Source organism: Mixophyes fleayi, chromosome 7 (assembly GCF_038048845.1).
Source record: "Mixophyes fleayi isolate aMixFle1 chromosome 7, aMixFle1.hap1, whole genome shotgun sequence".
Lineage (NCBI taxonomy): Eukaryota > Metazoa > Chordata > Amphibia > Anura > Limnodynastidae > Mixophyes > Mixophyes fleayi.
This window is the reverse complement of record NC_134408.1, coordinates 139,895,587-139,918,061: the sequence shown is the minus strand read 5'-3', so window position 1 is coordinate 139,918,061 and position 22,475 is coordinate 139,895,587. Positions and strand designations below refer to the sequence as shown.

Sequence of the window (22,475 nt, the reverse complement as noted above, 5' to 3'; positions counted from 1 at the left end):
CTGTAGGCTGCCTCTCTAGTTATGTGATTAAATGTTATACCTTGGAGGTAGATTTACTAAAACTTATACAAAGAAAAAAATGAAGGTCTTACCCATACCAACCAATCAAACTCTAGCTATGGCCTTCTAGAATGTACTAGATAAATGATAGGTAGAAGTTTAAGTGTCACCTTACAAGAGTTAGTGATACTTTGGACCCATCGATGATTGGTTGCTATGGGCAACACATCCACTTTCCCTTTCTAGAAGTCTTAGTGATTCTACCCCTTGATATTCTCATAGACAATAGATAACTCTAACACGTGTATTTTCCTTGTCTTGCAGTGTGATATGCGGGAGCCCAATGGTCTACGGATAGCACCTATACCTCTCTACAACTCTTACCAGGATGTGTTCAAGTTTATTGAAATTCTGGGAGAAGCTTTGGCCGCTGCTGGGAAAACATTGTAATTTCAGGAGGCAGAAAACTCTGTCTAAAGTGTCCCCTCTAATTTTACTCCCTTTTTAGACGTCTGGTATCAAAAAGCTCTGTTCATTGTAACTGTGTTAATGGAATGATAAATTGAAGGCACCTGAGCCTGCCTCTACAGGTCTTGGTGTGTTTGGTTACTGGTGGTGGAGAAGTGCCGAAGGACAACTCTATCTCTGTACACAACGAGGGCTCCTCCGCCTAACTTGTCCTGATTTTTCCAATTAGCAATATTGGTAGGTATGATGTTTGACCCTTCGCCTAGGGTAGCCTCTGAGCTTCCCATTCTTTCCAGGTGCAAAGTCATCCAATGTTGTGTTCCTTATGTCCGGTTGCCTCAATAAATTAGCATTAGAACAAACATTTACCTGCTTGAGTGACCCCCATTGTCTTATTAATCTGTGGGAAGCAAGAGAACAATTACTTTGTGTTTCATTTATATATAAAATGTATAAAATACTTTATTTATAATTGTTTTAATTTAATTTCTAGATCTTCCTTGCGTTAAGCTACAAACGAATAACCTTTATTTTATACAGCTTCCTACTTATATTCTGAACACTTTTTTAAAAATGGATGTACCCCGATTGATGAGAATCTTTGCAAATTAATATTTTTAGTAGAAGCAATAATCATACATTTTAGTTGTTTTAAAGCTAATCTACTGAAGCTAACAGCCAACATGTATCAATTCAGTTTGAAATTCATTACAAACGATTTTCTCAGGCAGCCAGGACAAGAGCTAGTTTTTTCTTTTTCTCTACTGTACAAAAAAACAGTTAATTCACAGAGAAGGTGAGAAGCTTGAATTATGATTATATAGGAAAAAGAAAAATGATTGGAAACCTATTTTAATGTAACCTACCTGTTATCCGTTAATTATACCCTCATTCAAGACAGTCAATGCGGCCTCTATTGCTGGTCATCTGTTTCCTTTCTGCTCGTATAACCAATGACTTCCTGTTGTGCTCAGTTGAGTATTATTGTGTTGTCTCTGCTTTGTGCAGTAGTGTGATTTCTACTTGTGCGATCCTATATACCAAGGATTCGCCTGGCTGCTTTCTATCTGCAATCCTGGGTCCTGTCTGTTTTTTGTCTATCTGCATTCCATACTTTCCCACTTTTCCAGGAATGTCCTGGTAGGTCTCCCGGACTCCCGGGAGAGCAGACCATTCTCCCACATCCTGTGGGATGGGGACACCCATGACCTTTTTGACCACGCCTCCTGGATCGAAATTACACTACTGTTTCAGGGGAGCGAGGTCAAAATCAATAGCAGCAGCTATTTACATAGCGTCACTAATTCTGCAGCGCTGTACAGAGAACTCACTCACATCAGTCCCTGCCCCATTGGAGCTTACAGTCTAAATTCCCTAACATACACACACACAGAGACAGAGAGACTAAGGTCAATTTAGTATCAGCCAATTAACCTACTAGCATGTTTTTGGAGTGTGGGGGGAAACCGGAGCACCCCGAGGAAACCCACGCAAACATGGGGAGAACATACAAACTCCACACAGATAAGGCCATGGTCGGGAATCAAACTCATGACCCCAGCGCTATGAGACAGAAGTGCTAACCACTGAGCCACCATGCTGCCCCATGCTGCTATTTGTAGTGTCACGCCCCCCTCTCCCGGGAGCAAATTGACTGCACTCCTAATACCCCTTATTTGTATTGTGGTGTTTTTATACAGACTTACATTGATAAAGGGAAACGCTGACAACAATTACTTTCTTTTATGTATCCATATGCATTTCTTTCACTGAACAGCTGGTACTTTTCCACATACAGATTATAGGTAACAAGTTAACCCATGCATGATACTCATGCATTCTAGTCAAATCAAGCTAAGGTGTTAAAAAGGTTCTTGTCATGCATTTGGGGCTAGGCCAGGCCTCCTCAGGGGAAGAGCGTTACTTCCCGACGTAAGCGCCCTTTTTTAACGTGGTTTTGTCCACATGTCACCACCTCATCATTCTTCTCCATCACCTCATCCTTCATCTTCATCGCCACATTCTTAATCTCCATCGTCTTACTGTTCTAAAACCTCTCGATACACAACGTTTCTGCTAAACACCTTATTGCTGTGCTCAATCAGTCTTCCTTGAAGGGCAGTATTCATAACCTGCACTTTCACATCACTGCTTCTCCGTACTCGTGAAAATGCGACATACAATTGTCCATGACCAAACATAGGCTCTGGTAAATAAATACCCACACGGTCAAGAGTTTGAGCCCTCAACTGGTAAATTTAGCCTTTACTACCCCTCCCACGGGGCGAAGGGGGGATGATGGAAGTTAACTGACTTCACTATTATAATTTTTTTGTCAAATAATGTCAATATACCAAATTTCAGGTCAATTGGATGAGCCCTTTCTGAGAAAATAGTTTTTTACACACACACACACACACACACTAACACACACCGCTAGGCTTATATATATTAGATAATGGCCCTTTAGTTTGTGTTTGAAGTCATGCAGAATTACTGATAGAAATTCACATTAAACACAGCACCGTAAACACCTACTACATATACAGCACGGTGCACTAAGACTTGAAGGGATTGTATCAGGAACAAAATGAAAACCAGTTATTGTAAAGTGTGGGACAAATGATTGCATTTTAATGCATCACATCGTCAATATGGAATTTTCTTTTTTTTTAAATATACTTTATTAACACATTGCACACATACACGCACACATACACACACACATACACACATACACATACACACACACACATACACACTCGCACAAACACACACACACTAAGGTCCATATCTAAGGCGAGCTCAGGGAGGACAGAAACCTCCCGTGGAGCAGAAGGGCAGTCATTGCAAATTAAACTACTGGTATGTTTTTGGACTTGGGAGAAAACTGGGGCATCCCCAGGAAACCAGCGCAAACATACTCACTACCACAAAAATAGGACCCTGGTTACAATTGAACTTGACCCGAGCTATGAGGCAGCAATGCTAACCACTGGGCCACCATACTGTCCAGCTTACATCAACAAGAGAGTAACACACACAAATCTCTGACTCACTGTCAGTTACAATGTTGTACACCAGAAGATCGCTTTGGAGCCCAAAGTGTAAAACCTGCCTGAAATAACTTTCAGGCCGCCTAAAACACAACACTTCCTGCTTTGCTGTCCTAATAACTACTATATGCCTGATAACCTCTGACAGACGGTGCTGGTTAGCTTATAACATTTATGTCCTCACAGTGAATACATGTATTGGGCAACTTCCTTACAGCAGAAACTGCAGAGGAACCACACTAGGGGAAAACCTCTAAACTCTGTTCAACGTCAAAACACATCTTAGTTCTTCTTACAACTGCAGTAGGCAATGCTGATGTCTTGGAGAAAGCTGATTAATGCCAAAGTTGGTGAAAGATGTAAGGTTAAGAGGAGGGGGCAAGCAAGGGAGGAGTTCAAATAAATGCACAAATCACAGAACAAATATGTTATATGGGCGTGGTTATGCAAAACAGGGAGAGTGTTTTTTTTGGATTGTCTCTACAAATAAAAGACTACATTGTGTACTAACATTTAAATGCCCAGCACTCTATGGTAAAAAGTTAATACTTGTGTGGATAGTACAGAGTAGAGTACTGCGAAATAGGTAAACACTTACCTTGAGGGGTATAGCCATAGAGAATAGACACATCCCATGCGTAACCTGATGGATGAAAATGCAAATACATAGCACACATGGTATAGCAAAAAACATTTATTGTGTATGCTATGTAATATGTATATTATTACGGCCAGTGCAATGTTTTATGCCAAGTTATATGCAAATCAAGATGTGATATTCCACATGCTATCCCCAATAAGGTGTAATATGCCAAGTAAGATATAGGTCCAGTAATGTGTCATGTAGTATTGAGAAATGTCACATTATTATGAGATCTTGTTTTTGCATGTGGGTACAAGGCCACATTCAGCAGAGAAAGCCCCTGTCCGTCCTGTTCCTCCGACAAGACGAAAAGCAAGATGTAAAGTCCACAACGAAATATAATCTGCCTAGTACTATTCCCGACAAGATGTAATATGCCAAATAACATTATACATAAGGGCCTGCCCACGCCCCTAAAATCCTTGTGAAAAAAACATATAAATAAGTAGAGTGACAAAACAGGTGAGAAAAATAAATAGTGCCGTGCAAAACGGCCCCAGCCTTTCGGCCAAGATGTTAAATATTATTCCTGCCTAGCCAAAAGGCCTGGGCAAGGAAAAGTGTGCAGGGTCCCACACCCCAAGTGATTATGGCACCCCTGGGTCACCACTCCAGGAGCACTGCTCAGGCTTTCTAAGCCACCGGTCTTCTGGCCAGACCAAGCTTTCCCATGGCCCTTCAGGTGCAGGAATCCTTACTCAGGCAGGTACTCACTTGATCTTAGCCAAAAGGCCGAGAAGTGACATCATGCCACAGATGGCGAAGCCAACCACGTCTTGTACTGGCTCAGCATCAGGGAGAATGCCAGGCTCTTCAGGGAGTGAGGGAGATCACCCCTATTTCAGGGAGTCTCCCTGACATTCAAGGAGAGTTGGCAAGTATGGGCTATGACTGGACAGATGGGCCCTCCAGATGTGGGCCCCATATCATGGGGCAGAGAGGGACGTACGCCAGTTTGCGTAGTGTATCTTGCATGATATCATTCTGCACATCCCCAAACAGCGAGAGCACACATATGCTCCTATGCAAACTTGCTTATGCCCACCTGTGCCTGGAGAGGTGGGAGGGGGAGGGATGGGGCGTGGAAACAGAAACTGAGTGCGTTAAAGGCGGGTTAACGCAAATACGGCTCATACAGACCCACAGAAACGCACGTATACGTCTGTTAGGAGGCGTTTCCTTTACATCTGCTATAGGGCAGCTGCAAATACTCTGTGATGATGACTCATCGTACAGCAGGCACATATGCTGCTGATGCAAAGACGGATCTCGAGATGCATAGATATTTTAAAAGTAAGTTACTCACATTTTGGGATCTGTTTTCCCAGACAAACAGATCCCAAATGTCACTGCAAACAATTTGCTAAAAAAATGTTGTAGCCACTGGAGTCATTGTTTACAGGTCCATGGTGCACCATTCCATATGCAACAATGATCTTCACGAGAGAATTTTAGAATGGAACATTATAACTTTATAACAAAAATGATTATTTAAAATATGCAAATAAAATAAAAACTGAAGTGTTCAGGCAGAGCTTTATAACATATATTTGGGGAAAAACAAAGTATTTACGTCAAATGGGTGGATCGGGGCTTGAACCATTGACACAGGAAATATTGTGGAAGAATCAAGTGACTGTCATCAAGATAATGCCCAAGAAAAAATAGAAGCTATAAAGAGGATGGAAATTTCAGCAAGATAAAGATGCAGAACTATATCAATATCAATCATCATATGTACAGTATATTTGTAGGAAACAAAGATACAATTTGCTTTGACCTTCACAGATCCACACAGTGTATGGAAGGAGACCTAATAACTCTGGGCCTTAATTGCCAACATTGCAAAGCTCCCCTCTGGGAAATGAAAGAGGGGAGGTCAGGTGGTCTGTGCGAGGGGGGCAGGGGGGAGCGTGTCACACTGGGGGCAGGGCCATGATGACATAGTGGGTGTTATGTTTGTCTAGTCGCTATCCAATGAAGATTGTCCACTTCAAATAGTGTGGTTCCAACTCACAATGTGGTTTAATAGCAAAAAGTAGCAAAGTAGCAATTCAATAAAATAAGTACAGCCAATTACATAGACAGACGCCCTGGATCCAGCATACATTCATTCAGTCCTGAAGTCTGTGGTCAAAGAGACTGACTGTTGGCCCCAGACATCCTTCTTATATACAGTTACTGATACAGTGAAAACAATACAGATGATTTGGCATGTTTTCATAGGTTCAGGCTTCAGGACGGTCCTGTGTAATGCAGGTCATTGGCCAGTTCAAACGATGCCCTCCAAGGGTGGGGGTCAGCTCTCCAACAGGTGCATACTAATCTTCCCGACTAAAGCTGGTTCAAACTGGTCTATTTACATTACACACACAATACCATTCATGATAATTTATTCCCTATAATCCATATCTTGCATACGCAAGGAGCGATATCTTAGCCAATAGAACCGGACGTCTGAGGATAAATAGGGGATTAGAATGATACCGAACATGATATGTTTCCTGTATCCTGAACCATAGATCTCGCTAAAGTGTTTTTAACATTATTATATTTAACTATAAACTCTGCTACATTTCATTATAAATAACTATGTGTTGGAACTATTTTTAAGGTGAACTAATTACAAGTGTATGTGTTTGTGTACATGTGTGTATAAGTGTCCGCACGTGTTGTGGTTGAATACGCTCCTCCATGCCGTAGCGTGCTATTCTCATAATTTCAAACATAGACAATCAGATTGATAGATATTAATTTGAAATGACCATATCCAATTATTTGACTTCGACACGATAGACTAGGAAAATATGATTTAAATAATTAGAAAAATACTTCCAAAACAAGAACAGAAAACATTTGTAAAGTATTATTTTGGCAAAACAATGGGTTACAAATAATGAGAGAGCTTTTGCTGAGGCGTAACAATTAATCCTATCATTTCACCAGGAAGCAGTGTCGTCACCTACGTGTGATTTCCATACCAGGGCAACGGAGAACGGATACCACAAGCGTCTGCCACTGAGGTGTCCCTAGGGAAGGATACACTGCATTCTCATGAATATAGGTTTAGCTAACAAAATGGCTGCCTCCACCAGGCCTGGATTGTGGGTAACCTTTAATATAATTATCCAGAGGGAACGGGTTTCAAACTTCTAAAACTATGCAATGACTTTCCTAATATTGAAACATTCCTATGGGTTTTTTTTTAATGTTTTTTTTTAATTAATTGTCCCGAAATACCCATAGCGTTTCTTGCATGGGAGTATATTTTTTTGCAGCTACTATCTCTGTGTGTGTACAAAGGGTGACTAAGGATTTAACAAGACTCTCTAGCACAGTTTCACTATCCATCGCTCACATGTCAAAAAACAGGAAGTCACTGACTTTAAGGGTCGGTCGCTGCTATGTTACATCAAACACCCAAAACAAATTATTATTTCTGGACTTCATGCTAAAATAATATACAAAGTGTGACATAATTACTGCAAACTTCGTACAACCAACAGTGTAAAATGACATGCTTAATTTTCAAAGAAAAATAGATGCAAGTGAATTACAAGATGCAAATTCAGACAGCAGGAAGTGGTTGTATTTGCATCTCATCCTCTTACTGTAGAAACATACGTTACAATTACTTACAGTTAGAGATTCCTCTTGATTGTTTTGTACATGTGATAAGAGTGATTTCCTCTACCAGTTAAAGCCGCCTGTTTTCTCATTAGGACATTGAACTGAGGAAGGCGATTACCTACTTCGGGTAAGTTAAAGTGTAAAGTATATTTTTAATAGTCACATCTTTATTTTCTATCTTAAACAATTGTGGTTGCAGTAAAACTTACGACATTTTAGCAGCGACCTTATAGGGAGACTGTAATGATCATTGTGTTATCCTTTTAAATATAGTGTAACAAAATATCTGTTATTCATTTTACAACAATAAGATGTCACGGTAACAATTTGATTCTGTGTTATTGAGAAATAACCACTGTTGTGTGCAAGTTTCCTTTCTACATGAATCATCCAGGTCTCACTGGCTACGTTGGCTCATGCGGTAAAGCACAGTCGACCTAGGTTAATTGTGATCATACTAATGTATAGGTTGTTGAACCTGATGGAGGCAAACTGTAAAAATTGGCTGTTGTGTGGGTAAAAGTTACCCACACAACAGAAGGCTTCTAAAAATGATATTTAAACATAAATTTAAGTTCTAGAATGTAGATGGTAGTGTCTGGTTCAACATGAAAATCATAAAATATTTAATATATCTTGTTATGCTTATGTCAGGCTATATATATATATATATATATATATAACCATTGTGTAACCAAATAGTATACCCAAAAGTGCATATCGAAAAAAAACAAATTTCATGAAGCAGCAGCAGCCGGTGAAATCTCTTATTTCACTTTAAATTCACAATGTACAATATATATTTATATATATATGTATATATATATATATATATATATATATATATATATATATATATATAGATATATAGATATGTAGTTCTTATTGGGTAGTCATGTCAACAATTGCAAACTGTTATTTTGCAGAAGGATGTTCAGGTCACAACAAAAAAAAAAATGAATGTCTCTAGGTCTTTACTCTGTGCCTGTGAATACCTGTCTTGCTGTCTACAGGGAATTATCGTATGTAGTCGGCTTACAAACATGGAATTGTCAGATGTGCATTTAATATTAAAACCTGGACATTAATGTTCTCTATAGTCAGTCTGTGACTTATTAAGAACTAACGCGCCATCACTCCATTTCTGAAACAGTAGGTATAGGAAGGAGCGACTCAATGAGCAGCATGTGAATAATTAATATCATTGCTATGTGAACACGCCCTCGCTCTGCCCTGCCTGCTCCTCAGGCCAAGCCGCCAGGTGGGCAGTCGAGCAAAGCGTAAATATGGAGGAAAGAATAGGACCCGGTCTTTCCTCCATATTTGCCTTGATAGATGGACCCGCAAGACCGTGACTTGTTAATATACTAAAAACATACTTATTTATTTGACCATAACTGTTGTAGATACAGGTAAAACAGAGATGTTTCTAGGTTCACAAGAAACTCTAAGTATAGGTCCGCTGTAAAGTTCAACTTCCAGACTAGTATTACTCAAGTGTGTGCTCAACGTGATTGGACGGCTACAGTTACTGCCATAATCATAGGCACCGAGAGGGGGGAATAAGGTACAAAGGACCGGGGCCCTGGCCTGCTTGTATAGTGGGAGGAGCCTCCAATCTGGGATGACCACGCCCCCTTCTGTGGCATTTGAAGGGGCCCCAAAAAGTTGTTGCACTGGGGCCCGAAATTCCTCTTCCATAGTGAAAATGGAAACCATTACTACAGTAGTTGTACTGTGCCCAATATTATGCCCAGCAAAAATTATATGCCCAGTTTTAGTTATACCTGATTTATATTTTGCGATCCCCCGGCCACTTTGTGCAGCCCCCATAGCCACATACTGTTATTGTATCTCGTCTGTATAAGACGCATGTATGGAAATGATTCGTCCCAGTAGTATGTTCAGCTATAGTAATATTAGATTCTGTGATACAATGTTACACTTCCAGATTGTATTTTATTGGTATATTATATGTACATATTATGGTACTTATGTTATAAAATACAAATAGATGGAGCAAAAGGCATCCCATTAATACCAATGATCCAGGTCCAATATTGGCCAATACTAACCCACTTACATGACTAATAAGGCTCCGCAGACTCACATTTAAAAGAACGCCCAAAAACAGGCACCAAAATAGTTGCAAAATTTTTCTCAGAGCAGCTGCCGCCATCTTACATGTTTGTGTCCATTAAAACAGGTGCAATGGAGCAAAAATCGGTACATGACATCATAAGTCTTTGGCTTTTGCTCTGCTCCATGTTTTCCTCTCTTAACTGACCCCCACGATGTCACTGTTTCCTTGTAAGTTGTTAGACTGAGTTCACATGAATATTCATGCTTCAGTGATGTCACAGCTTCCCAGCGAATGAACAGGCTGCAGTCACATCCATATCGGTTCTTGGAATGGCTCGCTCAGCTGTGTATAACAAATGCACTTTATACATTTTTACTCTATTCAATGCAAATATCTGTTTGTGTAGATTTGGTTAGCAATGCTATTGAGAAGAGATATACTTAAATATTATGTTTTCCCTCTCCATGGCCAGTAGTACTCTCTGGATATTGTAGTAGAAGCTGAAAGATTTCATTCTGGAGCCACCGAGTCCTACAGGCCCCCCGGTCCAAGTCCTGGACCAGTGGGAGGTATATGAAGATACTTCGGGAAGAAAATTCTATGTCCACGTCATTAGTAAGGAGAGATCCTGGAAACCTCCGAGGTCCATCCCAGCAAAGGTTGATGCAAAGGTACGTGGACCATATGTCTGATAGAAGTAATATATACACAGCTGACCTTTGTAAGAGACATCCCTGTACGATATGTATTGCAGGGACTCCTCTATCCCACTGGATGGAGCATGGCCATCAGGGATGAGACCAGAAATTGTGGGACACAGTACAAATGTAACAAACATGGCCCGCTCCTTCCTTCTCTCACCCCACCCCCATTTTTAAATTATTCTCTACCCAACATTTCCCATCATGCCCTCCCTGTTCTCTCCAGACACCCCCCATCCCTGGTTCTATCTAACCCTTGTATTGGTTGACTTACTTCTCTGCTCCTCTTCTCTTCCTTCTCTGCTTCTTGCTGACTCCTCTCCATTAAACGCATTGTGACATCATAAGATACATCAGCGACAGAGAGCAGGGGACCGGGCACCTCTCTGGGTGGCTGGGATTAGTGGTAGCCGTGGCACCCCCATATTTATGGATATCTTGAGAGTGCCGGTGGACTTGCTGCTTACAAGGGGGCTCACTGCCAAATTCCTTAATTCACCAAGGAGGTAATTTCCTCTAATGAATTTGTTTGGGGCTGATCAAGTCATATACTGCTGTTCTCTTTGTACCCCGATAATGTCAGCTCTGATGGCTATTGCCATTACTCATTGATGAACCCTTCATCCTTCATAATTAACTCTTCCAACATTCACCATTAACACTGGCTGGGTCCCCTCACAGGCTGTGGCAAATGTTTTAAAATTATATTCTTGGCACAAAACTTGGCCTTGTAAGTGTAAATGTATATCTAAAACATATACATTTTTAAAATATGTATAAAGTAAGTATTAAAATCTTATCTGGGGTCCATGATGGTCCAATCGGGTTGCGGAGCTATGTTGTTGCCCCTCCTGTCTAGTGTGACGGGACCAAGCAGTGTTCCGTATGCAACAATCCTACGCATTTCATCATGTAGGATTCACCAGCGGGGCCTGACCTGGGGTTTGAAGCACACCCTAATAATCCACATTTTGGGCAACAGATGACACTATACTGACTCTGTATTCTCACCCATCTTTGGTTACTCTGATGTGTTCTTCACTCATTCTACATACTCTAGCATTGTTCTTCTCCAATATTTTTCTAAATATTTGATATATTTTTAATAAGTATATATTTTGGGCACCCTACTAAAGGCAGAGCTGCATTATGAGCCAGTGAAGGTCATGGCATCTGGATTTAGTCACCCTCGCTGTTAATGTTTGTATCACACTCTGAAATCTACAAGGATGAGTGACACTTATCAAAGATAATTCAGGAAGGAAACAGAGTTCAATCATGTGTGCATTAAGTACGTTCAGCAGTAGGCTGAGCGTTGCAATGGTTTTAGCATTAGCACATATGGAACTATAGAAATACCCCAAGTTTTTGGACAAGCACTAACTGTACCCCATTTACAGGCAGGGCTAATTTTATTTTTTTATTGTTTTCAGTAGACCAAAGAAACACCACTTATTTAGACAGATTTATTGACTCATTTGCATTTACTTACGTAAGCTGGAGACATTTAACTTGATAGCTACCAAGATGAAATTAACTGTTTTCAATGGGCAGAAATAGAAACGTTTCCTAACAAATGTTAGGAAACGTTCATGGGCTTCTAGGCAACTGTACAAAACATGTATCATTTTCCAAATAACTATTTGATATATACCCTTAAAGTAAACAAAAACTATGGATGCTGTTATAGAGCTATGGGCGAACACTGGAGAAAAGGGATTAATTCTATTTATTTTACTATAGTTCCTAAAAACCAACGGGGGGAGTCTATTTAGTAAGAGGCTTAGAATAATTATTTGGATTACACATGTAAAAACAAAATTTTATTATGAAGAAAAAAAACTTGCCTTCAAAGGTATTGTGACTGAAAATGGAATGAATGAAGTGAGACACATTTATGACAAAAATATGTGTTAATCTTGTGTATTCTTAAAATGAGTTTTGATTAGATTCCCAAACCTGGCCGGCTTTCCGTATCAAGAAAAGTTAAAGTTATATGACAGGAGGTGAGTTCATTACTGATTGGCTCATTTTAAAAGTTCCACAGTTAGTACTAATTATTTTCCTTGTGATTTAGTAAGGAGACCTGAACAGCATGAACGGTTAGTCCAATTTAGTATATAGTCCCTTATTATTTGAAGCTGCTGGTGTACTTACACCTACTGAAAGTATATATGATAAATGCCCATTGGTAAGTTTGTTTACATCTATTGTATCTGTTGTGTTTTGTTTAAATGAAGGAACCGAGTGAAGCCTTTAAAGAGAAGCTGCCAACGGTCATAAATGCCGGTTCTGTTCAGATGAGGATCAAGAATGCAAATTTACAACATGATCGACTGAGCCAGACCAAATCTATGGTCCTCATCGATCCCGGAGAGGTCACTAAGCAGGTAGGAGAGCTCTTGTCATTGTTATTGATATATATGAAATACACATTTAGAACTTTGGGTGATTATATAATCAAGAGTTAGTTTCACAAACTCTGTAACAATTGTATGACCAAATTATCAGATTTAAAGCCGCATTGAATAGATTCCAACGCTTTATGTTACCAAGGGGTTGAAACCTTTCTGGTACCATGTCACTTTGGGGCAAACATAGGATTTGTAGAGGGGGGTTCCCACACCATGCCACCAGTGGGCGTGACCAGCATGCATGGGGGCGTAGCTATAATTTTAGACAGTGCTTGGCTGCTCTCCAACTCTTCCTATCCCCATACTATAAATGGGCAATGCTGCGTGCACTACTGTTAGGTGCATGCAGCTCTCCCTTTTCAAGCAGAGCCGTGTGAAGCGGGGGCAGGGTCCAGCCACCTCAATTATACAGTGCCCCAGGCTTGAAAGGGAGTTTCCAGGCACTAGAACCCCCCCCCTCGGTTTGCCTATGCTATACCATATGTTGTGCAATTTGAAGATATGAGTTAATGTAGCCTTAAGGACAGTTACATACTGGTGTTTATCCTCTTATCATCCTCTCACCGGCATTTTTTAATGCTATTAAAATTAAATAAATGGGTATAGGAGTTGAAACCTATTAGTTCCAATGACCCCAAACTCACTTCTGCTTGAAGCGGTTTTGGCAGAGCTGCGTCATTCGGAGGCTGTCTGCTCTTTCCGCTCTTCTTTCCCCCTACTCTTCCTCCCTGAACACAGGTGTACCCTGGTTACACACCTCATGTCAAACACTGCCAATGGCCCATTTTTAATGCCAGTACGTAACCACCCAGTGAGAATCCTAAAATAAATGATTCACAATCTTTGCTGAAAGACGTCTTGAGGGCAAAGACAGAAATATGTATTCAATGGCCAGATAACAGAAATAGTTTTTTGTGTGTGCAAAATTAGTAGTCTAATTCATTTCTGTAATGTCGTTGCTTGAAGCTGTACTTTGCAAAGTCGCGTGTCCTATTAAGGGCTTGTACACACAGGTGCTTTTGATATGCCAGTGTTATGTCACTGGATCCTCACAATTCTTAGCTGCTGTTATCGTATAGATGACCAAATTGTCTACATGGTAACCTAGACACCTCCACTTGGAACTGGTCTACACATAGACATGCAAGTATATGGTAGATCTGAAATAATCAGTGCTGCTGTTAAAATGACTGTGCTGGCATTGTCTTCAAGATGTTGTAACCCCACCCACTGCATCTCCTGCTCGTACATGTGTCCTGTTTGTTAGAGTGAATACAGTATCGGGACCCAACCTTTATTATGATTGCATCCAAAATAGCATTTGTGTTTCATCTTAGTGAATAACCTGCAAGATCTTTTCAAACTGGCTTTATCCTCAGGGGCTCGGAGAGGGGGTGGAGCCTGAGGGCCCTGTCCTGCCAGTGTGGTGGGAGGAGCCACCAAACTGGTGTGGCCACGCCCCCTTAAGCAGCTCCGGGTTCCCAAGAAGGTGCTGTACCAGGGCCCAAAATATCTTTTGGGGACCCAGTTTATCCTACACGGGTTATGTTGTGTTAGTCCCTGATAACAGCAAAGAGATTTCCCTATATTAAGTAACTGAACAGATTATAATTACAAATATTTATACCGGATGAAGAGACCCAACTCATCTTATAATTGTTCTCTAAATCAGCCAATAAAGAATATCACTTTAATTGCTTATTTTAAATCTATCTTAGTAAAATAGACATGGCAGGACCCATAGCTCGCAGAGCGCTAGGACATTCGTCTATCGTACATATTGAATATATTCGTATATCTGTGAGTTTATTTGGCACTGGTGAATTCTGTTTATCTAGAGATTAGAAATTGTTAAGCTTGAGGATCTGTAACAGCCTCATTCTATACATAACTATGTAACTATTGAAGGAACTGGAAACTAGTCTGGTTAGTGTTTTCAATTTTAGACCTTAATTTGAAATTTAAATGTAATAGAATACTTTAGACTTATTTTCGATTTAGTCAAGTGAGTGTATCCCCATGCATGGATAAAGATCTGTCTTTTCATGCATTGATCAAGACTAAACTAAATTAAAAGTAGTCCTTCGGAATGCATGAAAAATACTTGCTCACGTTCACTGGTTTTTGATTGGTTGAACGGGAGTCCATCCATTGAATTGGAATGTCCTTGGAATTCCGATCGCCCCTTCTCTTCCCTTGGCATAGAAACACGTTGTGTAATGTGTCTCTATGGCAGGAAGTTTATATATCTGACTTATTTGGATAATACAAAGGTTTAGTTTTGGAATCAGCTTTGGATGCCTTGGTTCAGTTTTAAATCATTAATATTACTGAATTAATCGTTAGAAAATTAAGTCCATCGGGCAAAATAATATTATATATCATGAGTACTATGTCTAGAAATTGATTTACCTAACTGGAATAGGAGATACATGTTAAGTCATTGTGTAGACTGTACGTTACTTATATTACATATGTCTCATAATTCCATGTTTTTCATCTACAGATGAAGCAGCATTTATTGCAGTGAGTTTCTTTTTAGAATTAACTCGATTTTCCTGGATTATTCACTGCTAAAATAATCAAAGATCTGTCATGATTGCCAATATATTTATTCTTACTTATAATCCACCATACACTGAAGTAAACGCAGCTCCTTCTCTATGTATAGTGCTACGGAATTTGCTGGCGCTATATAAATAAATGTTGATGATGATTGATGATGGTACAATTATCTCAGACAAAAATATTTTAAGATTGTTAATGTGTTTATTAAGGTTCATATGCATCCAAGATATTTAATGCATTGACCGGATCTTCAATAAAGATCACTGTTTTTTTGTTTTCACTAAAAAAAGGACATTGAATGCACCTTGTATGAATTTTGGCTCTTTCCTCTGTTTCAAAAATTGTGGAAGTTGTTTATGAAGCGCACAGGATGCGAACCGCAAATCATTTTGGCTTTGCACCAGTGCCGCTATCTCGAAGTTCCATTTATGGGAGATGTCTCCGCAAACCGGATGTGCGCCTAAGTTTATGGTCAGGTGAAAAAGTCCATAGGGCGCCGTGCAAAGGTGTAAATGGGACGAATCGAGGCCCAACCTCTGCCTACTCTACAACCACCCCTGTCATTGAATAAAACATTTCTGTTTTTCTCCAGGAAATAATACCTTACACACACAAACACGCCTATATATATATATATATATATATATATATATATATAGATATATATATATATATATATATACATATATATATAGCATACACCCAAGGGTTCTTATGGAGCTAAACTAAAAAAAATATATATATATATATATATATATATATATATATGGCATACACCCAAGGGTTCTTATGGAGCTAAACTCAAAAATTAGCATAGAATAGCAGATGTGGTGCCAGGGAATTATAGACCTGTAAACCTGACATCAATAGTGGGGAAACTACTGGAAGGTATATTAAGGGATAGTATTCAGGATTACTTGGTGCGCAATAATTATTATTAGTGGGGTTCAGCATGGATTTGTGAGGGATAGGTCATGTCAAACTAATCTAATTTGTTTCTATGAGGAAGTTAGTGGGAACTTAGACCAGGGCAGCACAGTAGATGTGGTCTACTTAGATTTTGCAAAGGCCTTTGATACAGGGCCGCACAAGAGGTTGGTTTACAAAATAAGGGAACTGGGTCTAGTAAACAACATTTGTACTTAGATCAAAAACTGGTTAGAGAATAGGGAACAGAGAGTTGTGATAAATGGAACATTTTCTAATTGGTCAAAAGTTGTAAGTGGAGTACCTCAAGGTTCTGTGCTGGGGCCACTCCTTTTTAATATATTTATTAATGACCTTGGTGATGGTTTAGAGAGTAACGTTTCTATTTTTGCAGATGACATTAAACTCTGTAAGGTAATAAAATCAGAGCAAGATGTAGCTTCTCTACAGAGGGACTTAAATAAACTGGAGGATTGGGCGGCCAAATGAAATATGAGGTTTAACATAGATAAATGTAAGCTTATGCATTTAGGGATCAAAAACAAGAATGCAATCTATAAATTAAATGGAATTAACTTAGGAGAATCTATAATGGAAAAGGATTTGGGAGTGCTCGTAGACAGTAGACTTAGCAATAGTGCTCAATATCAAGCAGTAGCTGCAAGGGCAAATAAAGTATTGGCATGCATAAAAAGGGGCATAGATGCAAGGGAAGACAGTGTAATTTTGCCACTGTATAAATCGTTGGTAAGACCTCATCTTAAATATGCAGTACAGTTCTGGGCACCACTCTATAAAAAAGATAATTTGGAACTAGAAAGGGTTCAGAGAAGGGCGACAAAATTGATAAAGGTTATGGAGTCATCAAGTTATGAGGAAAGGTTAGCCAGTTTAGGCATGTTTACTCTATAAAAAAGGAGTGTAAGAGGAGATATGACTATTCTGTTCAAATACATGAAGGGTCAATACAGAGAACTTTCATGGGAACATTTTACCCCAAGGTCTATACACAGGACACCCCCTAAGGTTAGAGGAGAGGAAGTTTCACAACCAGCAAAGGAAGGTGTTCTTTACAGTAAGGGCAGTCAAGATATGGAATTCACTGCCAGGGAAGGTTGTGATGGCAGATTCAATAGATATGTTTAAGAAAGACAAATTTTTAGCGGAAAAGTGTATCCAGGGATACAATAGTAGGGGTCCCCTTGGCGCACAAGGTGATGAAAGAATTAAATTCTATAGAATGAGACCCTTGTAGTTTTATTACTGTTTAGGTCAAAAATAAAACACAACACATACAGATATTGTAAACACAGGTTGTAACCTTGGGTGGGTGGAGTCAATTATTCCATACAAATGAGTAAACCCAAAAGAAAAAACATATAGTAGACATAGTAAATGGCATGCATATTGTGTACATTCAATGGCTCTCATAGACTGTTAGATGAATCCTCTAGTCTGAACTAAAACAAAAGTCCATAGGAGAGAAAAATTAAATCCTGAATGGATAAGGTAGTAATAGACACTCAAATGTATAATGTCAATTGAGCCAATCGATTGGTTAAATACAGTTGTAACAGATCCAATTGTTATACAGAATCCCAGTATGGCAGTCTCTGTTCAAGCCAAATGAAAAGTCTGGGGTAACATAAAACAAAGGTTCAAACCTCCAAATGTAGTCTCATATAGCGGATATGCAGTGGGTATCAAAAGTATCTCCTCTAATTCTCAGCGGAGATAAAGTCCAGTCCACATCTGTGGTGTTGGGGCGTTATAAGGAAGAGGATTTACCCTGTAAGGGCTGATGTGATGCCTCTTTCTTCCGATGTCCCTTCTTTCGGATGTGCGCATGCAGAAGAGGAGAGATAGAAATCCGTTCCTCTGTTAGCTCCAATACGGAGCACGTATAAAGAGCAGAGTGCAGCGGTATAACCTACGCGTTTCGCCAATGGCTTCCTCAGGGATAATATTGTTCAAGGAATAGTGGACAGGTATTTAAAGGCGCCCGGGAAGGTGGACTGTTTCATGATTGGTTAATGAATGGTGACTATTCATTCATAAATATAGTACATAAATAAAGATGGATCATTCATAAATATGCAGTATTGCAAATACCATATAGTAAATCTTGAAACAGACTGAACTTTTCATATGACTTCTCTCAAACTTTCAAAAAGACATTATTGTGACAGAGGATTAAATTGAAAAAACTGATATCATAGTGTCGAAAAGAAATGAATATCTAGATACAGTACATGAAAACATTGCAATTTCATATGCAAGAATCACGTAAAGGCAAGGTTCATAGAAACTGGCTCAGCGCAAAATCTATGTTTAAACCCTTTGGGGCTAAGGTTTTAAGGTTGAAAATAGATTTTAATTCTTCTTGTGATATCAATCTGATATCAGCCCCCCCCCCCCCCTCCATGGTCTATCCACTTGTTTTTCTCCCATAAGGTGGAGTAGGGAGGGATCCTAAATGTGATGGATAAGAAAGTGCTTGGAGACACTATGTTTGTCAAAACCTTTCTTAATGTTTCTCTGGTGCTCAGCTATTCTTATATGAAGTTTTCTGATTGTTCTTCCAATGTATTGTAAACCACAGGGACATTGTAACAAGTATATAACCCCTGTGTTATCGCAGGTTAATTTACTGTTTGCAGTATGTTCCTCCCCAGTGGTGTGGCAGATGTAGGAGGTGATGGGTTTGGTATTGTGGATACGGCCTATTTTACATGCATGGCACCTATTACAATAATAAAATCCTTTTTTCTTTTTTCCCTAGCCAGGTGCTTTTTTGGGATGTTATTTTAGGGGGGATAGTGTTGTATATTTTGAATGCAGTTCTTATGGTGGCTACTGGTGGAGAGGATGTAAGAATTGGAGTCTACTTTTTTGAAAAAACGTTTTGGTCTCAATTTTGCCATCCTCTATGTAAATCTCCAGATCTAAAAATGGAACCATTTGATCAATAAAGTTGGCCGTAAAATGCAAGTTGAGGTTGTTTTGATTAATGTATTTCAAAACAAATCCAGCTCACTCTGGTGCCTGTCCAAATGAACAGGACACAATAGGTCTACCTGATGGGTGATCGAGGGTTTTGTCAATCTTTGGAAGTTGATATATAACTGGTAATCTTGGAAACTTGATGTAGAGAAAAATCTAGTTTGGCCTTGCTGAGTGCGCCTCTCTCAAAAGCTGATGTGAGGAAATTCAATATCTCTTCCTGATACAGTTTTGTTGGGTCATTGGGAAGGCGTTCATAGGTGTTGGTGACGTTGAGCTGTCTGTTAAGCTCCTCTAGGTAATCTTTCTTATCAAGGATGGTGATGCCCCCACCCTTGTCCGCTGGTTTGATAATTAAATCATGGTTATCTCTTAGTTCTTTCAATGCTCTTTTTTTCTTTTTTACTTAGGTTGGAGCTTCTTCCAGATTGGTGATGTATGGGGAGGCGATCTAAGTCTTCCTCTACCAGTTTCTGAAATGTAGTGATAAATGGTCCTTTTAAATGGCTAGGGTAAAATTTAGATTTTCCTTTTAAATTTGTCCGTATATATATTCAATATTTTCATCTTGTTGGTTTATCACAGGCATATTTTCCTCCTCTATCTTGGGCATAGCGAAATATTTTTTAAAGGTTCGTTTTCGAATGAATTGGTGTAAATTAATATACGTATCAAATTTATTCAATGATTGGTCTGGAGTGAATTTTAATCCTTTACTTGACACTTCTATCTGTGGTTTGGTCAGATCAACGTTACTCAGGTTGAAAATACCTTTGTTAGTGGATGAAATTTTCTTATCTTTGATCTGGCCCCTCCTAGTTATTCCTCCTCTTCCTCCTCTAATGGTTTTTGGGCTAGATTTACTAAACTGTGGGTTTGTAAAAGTAGAGATGTTGTCTATAGCAACCAATAAGATTCTAGCTGTCATTTGGTAGAATGCACTAAATAAATGACAGCTAGAATCTGATTGGTTGCTATAGGCAACATCTCCACTTTTTCAAACCCGCAGTTTTTGTAAATCTAGCCCTTGGTCTTTTCCTTGTTTTTAGTCTGCCCACAGTCAGGTCAGACAGGTCTGGTGGAATATGTTTTGGAGATATAGGGCTTGATTTACTAAGCTGCGGGTTTGAAAAAGTGGGGATGTTGCCTATAGCAACTAATCAGATTCTATCTTTCATTTATTTAGCGCATTCTACCAAATGACAGCTAGAATCTTATTGGTTGCTATAGGCAACATACCCACTTTTTCAAACCCGCAGCTTAGTAAATATACCCCCTAGTGTCTCCCAGAATCGGTCACCTCTGGGCCAGTTCTAAAAAAAAGATCTAGATTTTCTTTGGTATCTAATTCTATATTGGGATGATGCTTATTCTGATAGTCAGCCTGCCCCAATCTCTCCAAGAAGTCCAGACTGTAGGTCCGTGACTTCTCTCTGGTAAGTTTCTTTACCCTTTTTTATGCCTTCTTAGACCTTAGAAGACTAGTCCCTTTTCTTTTGGGGCGATGTTTTGAGTGGACTCCCTAAATTTCTATCGTTAAATGGTTTATAAATCCTCTTAGAGGAGCCTCTCTTAGGAATAGTTTTGATAAGTGGGGATTTATGAAACCTCTTTTTGGGATAACTGCTTCTAGCGTATCCCCTTCTATTAGGTGTTATATGTCTATTTTTAAAGTTAAACTTCCGTGTGAGTGACCCCGGGTCAAATCTGAGGGGGTTGATTCGTTAAGGTCATAGTCTCTAATGTCTCTCAAAAAAATTTTTCCCTTATTTTTAATAATCTCCACTTCAATACCTTTAAGTTTGTTCAAAGTAAGTCTTTCCTAATTACTGTAGTCTTCCAGATGTTGTAAGGGCTTGAATTTCTCCTGAATAAGATTAATTTGTTCCTCAATCTTTTTTAATGAGGTTTCCCTGTCTGCAATAATTAATCTCATTAACAAAAATGAGCAGGAGTCTAGGGTATCGTTCCATGCTTTCATGAACTGGGTATTTTTCTAATTAAAGGTGGGTGGCTTTTTAATCCGTAGTCCCCTAGAGATAATCTTCCTCTCTATATATTTTGAGAGTGTGGTAGCCTCCCACCATTATGTTCCTGTATGAGTAAATGTTCAAATCTCAGAAAGTTCTCGCCGAAAGTATTCTCACTAATTTGTGGTTCTAGGATTTTGTCCATCTTGTTAGAAAAAATGCCCTTTAATCTTGACCGTCTTCCCTCTCGTAGTAGAGTAATCATAGTATTGGATTGGTGTAGTGAATAGCCAGAGGTGCAGCTGGAACCATAAGTTTTATTAAATATATAGCGGAAGAGAAAAATGTGGTTTGCGCTCCCTTTGACGTGGATGTAAAGAAAGGGCAGCTTGGGGGACCAAGGATTAAAGGGAAGTCCCAACCCTTAGATTATAACGATGATACAATAGTAGGGGTCCCCTAGTGGCACAAGGTGAAAAAAGAAGTCAATTCTATAGAATGAGACCCTTGTAGTTTTATTACTGTTTAGGTCAAATATAAAACACAACACATACAGATATTGTAAACACAGATTGCAACCTTGGGTGGGTGCAGTAAATTATTCCATACAAATGAGTAAACCCAAAAGAAAAAACATTTAGTAGACATAGTATATGGAACACATATTGTGTACTTTAAATGGATCTTGGCGGTTGCCTAATCTGGATCAATGTCAAATATTAGTGTAGGATCGCTGGAGATCTAAAATAGGTTGAACTTGATGGTCTGGTGTCTTTTTTGTGTCTGTTTTGAACCCCATCAAAGATGTTATACACATATATATACATATATATCTATATATACATACATATACATATACATATATATATATTGTGGCAAGAGCCCGCTACTGCAGAAGCACACGTGTACAACTTCTTCCTTTTTATGCTTCTTTATTGTCAGGTTGGTAATAATGTTTTGACACCGTATACTTGCACAACAATTATGGAGACCCTCAACGCTTACTATACAT

The 22,475-nt window shown here is 39.2% G+C and overlaps 2 protein-coding genes across 2 annotated transcripts in view; both read left to right on the top strand.

The window, feature by feature from the left end:
* KYNU (kynureninase) overlaps nt 1-940 on the top strand; it is a 64,229-nt gene extending 63,289 nt beyond the window's left edge. Inside the window, exon 14 of the mRNA XM_075178675.1 lies at nt 325-940. Within this exon, the coding sequence (XP_075034776.1) occupies nt 325-450 (126 nt within the window). The 3' untranslated portion in view covers nt 451-940. The remainder of the gene's footprint in view (nt 1-324) is intronic.
* Nucleotides 941-10,381: 9,441 nt separating this feature from the next.
* The window catches only part of ARHGAP15 (Rho GTPase activating protein 15), a 391,192-nt gene continuing 379,098 nt past the window's right edge, over nt 10,382-22,475 (top strand). The window contains exons 1-2 of the mRNA XM_075180935.1: nt 10,382-10,551; nt 12,822-12,971. Of these exons, the coding sequence (XP_075037036.1) occupies nt 12,882-12,971 (90 nt within the window). The 5' untranslated portion in view covers nt 10,382-10,551; nt 12,822-12,881. The remainder of the gene's footprint in view (nt 10,552-12,821; nt 12,972-22,475) is intronic.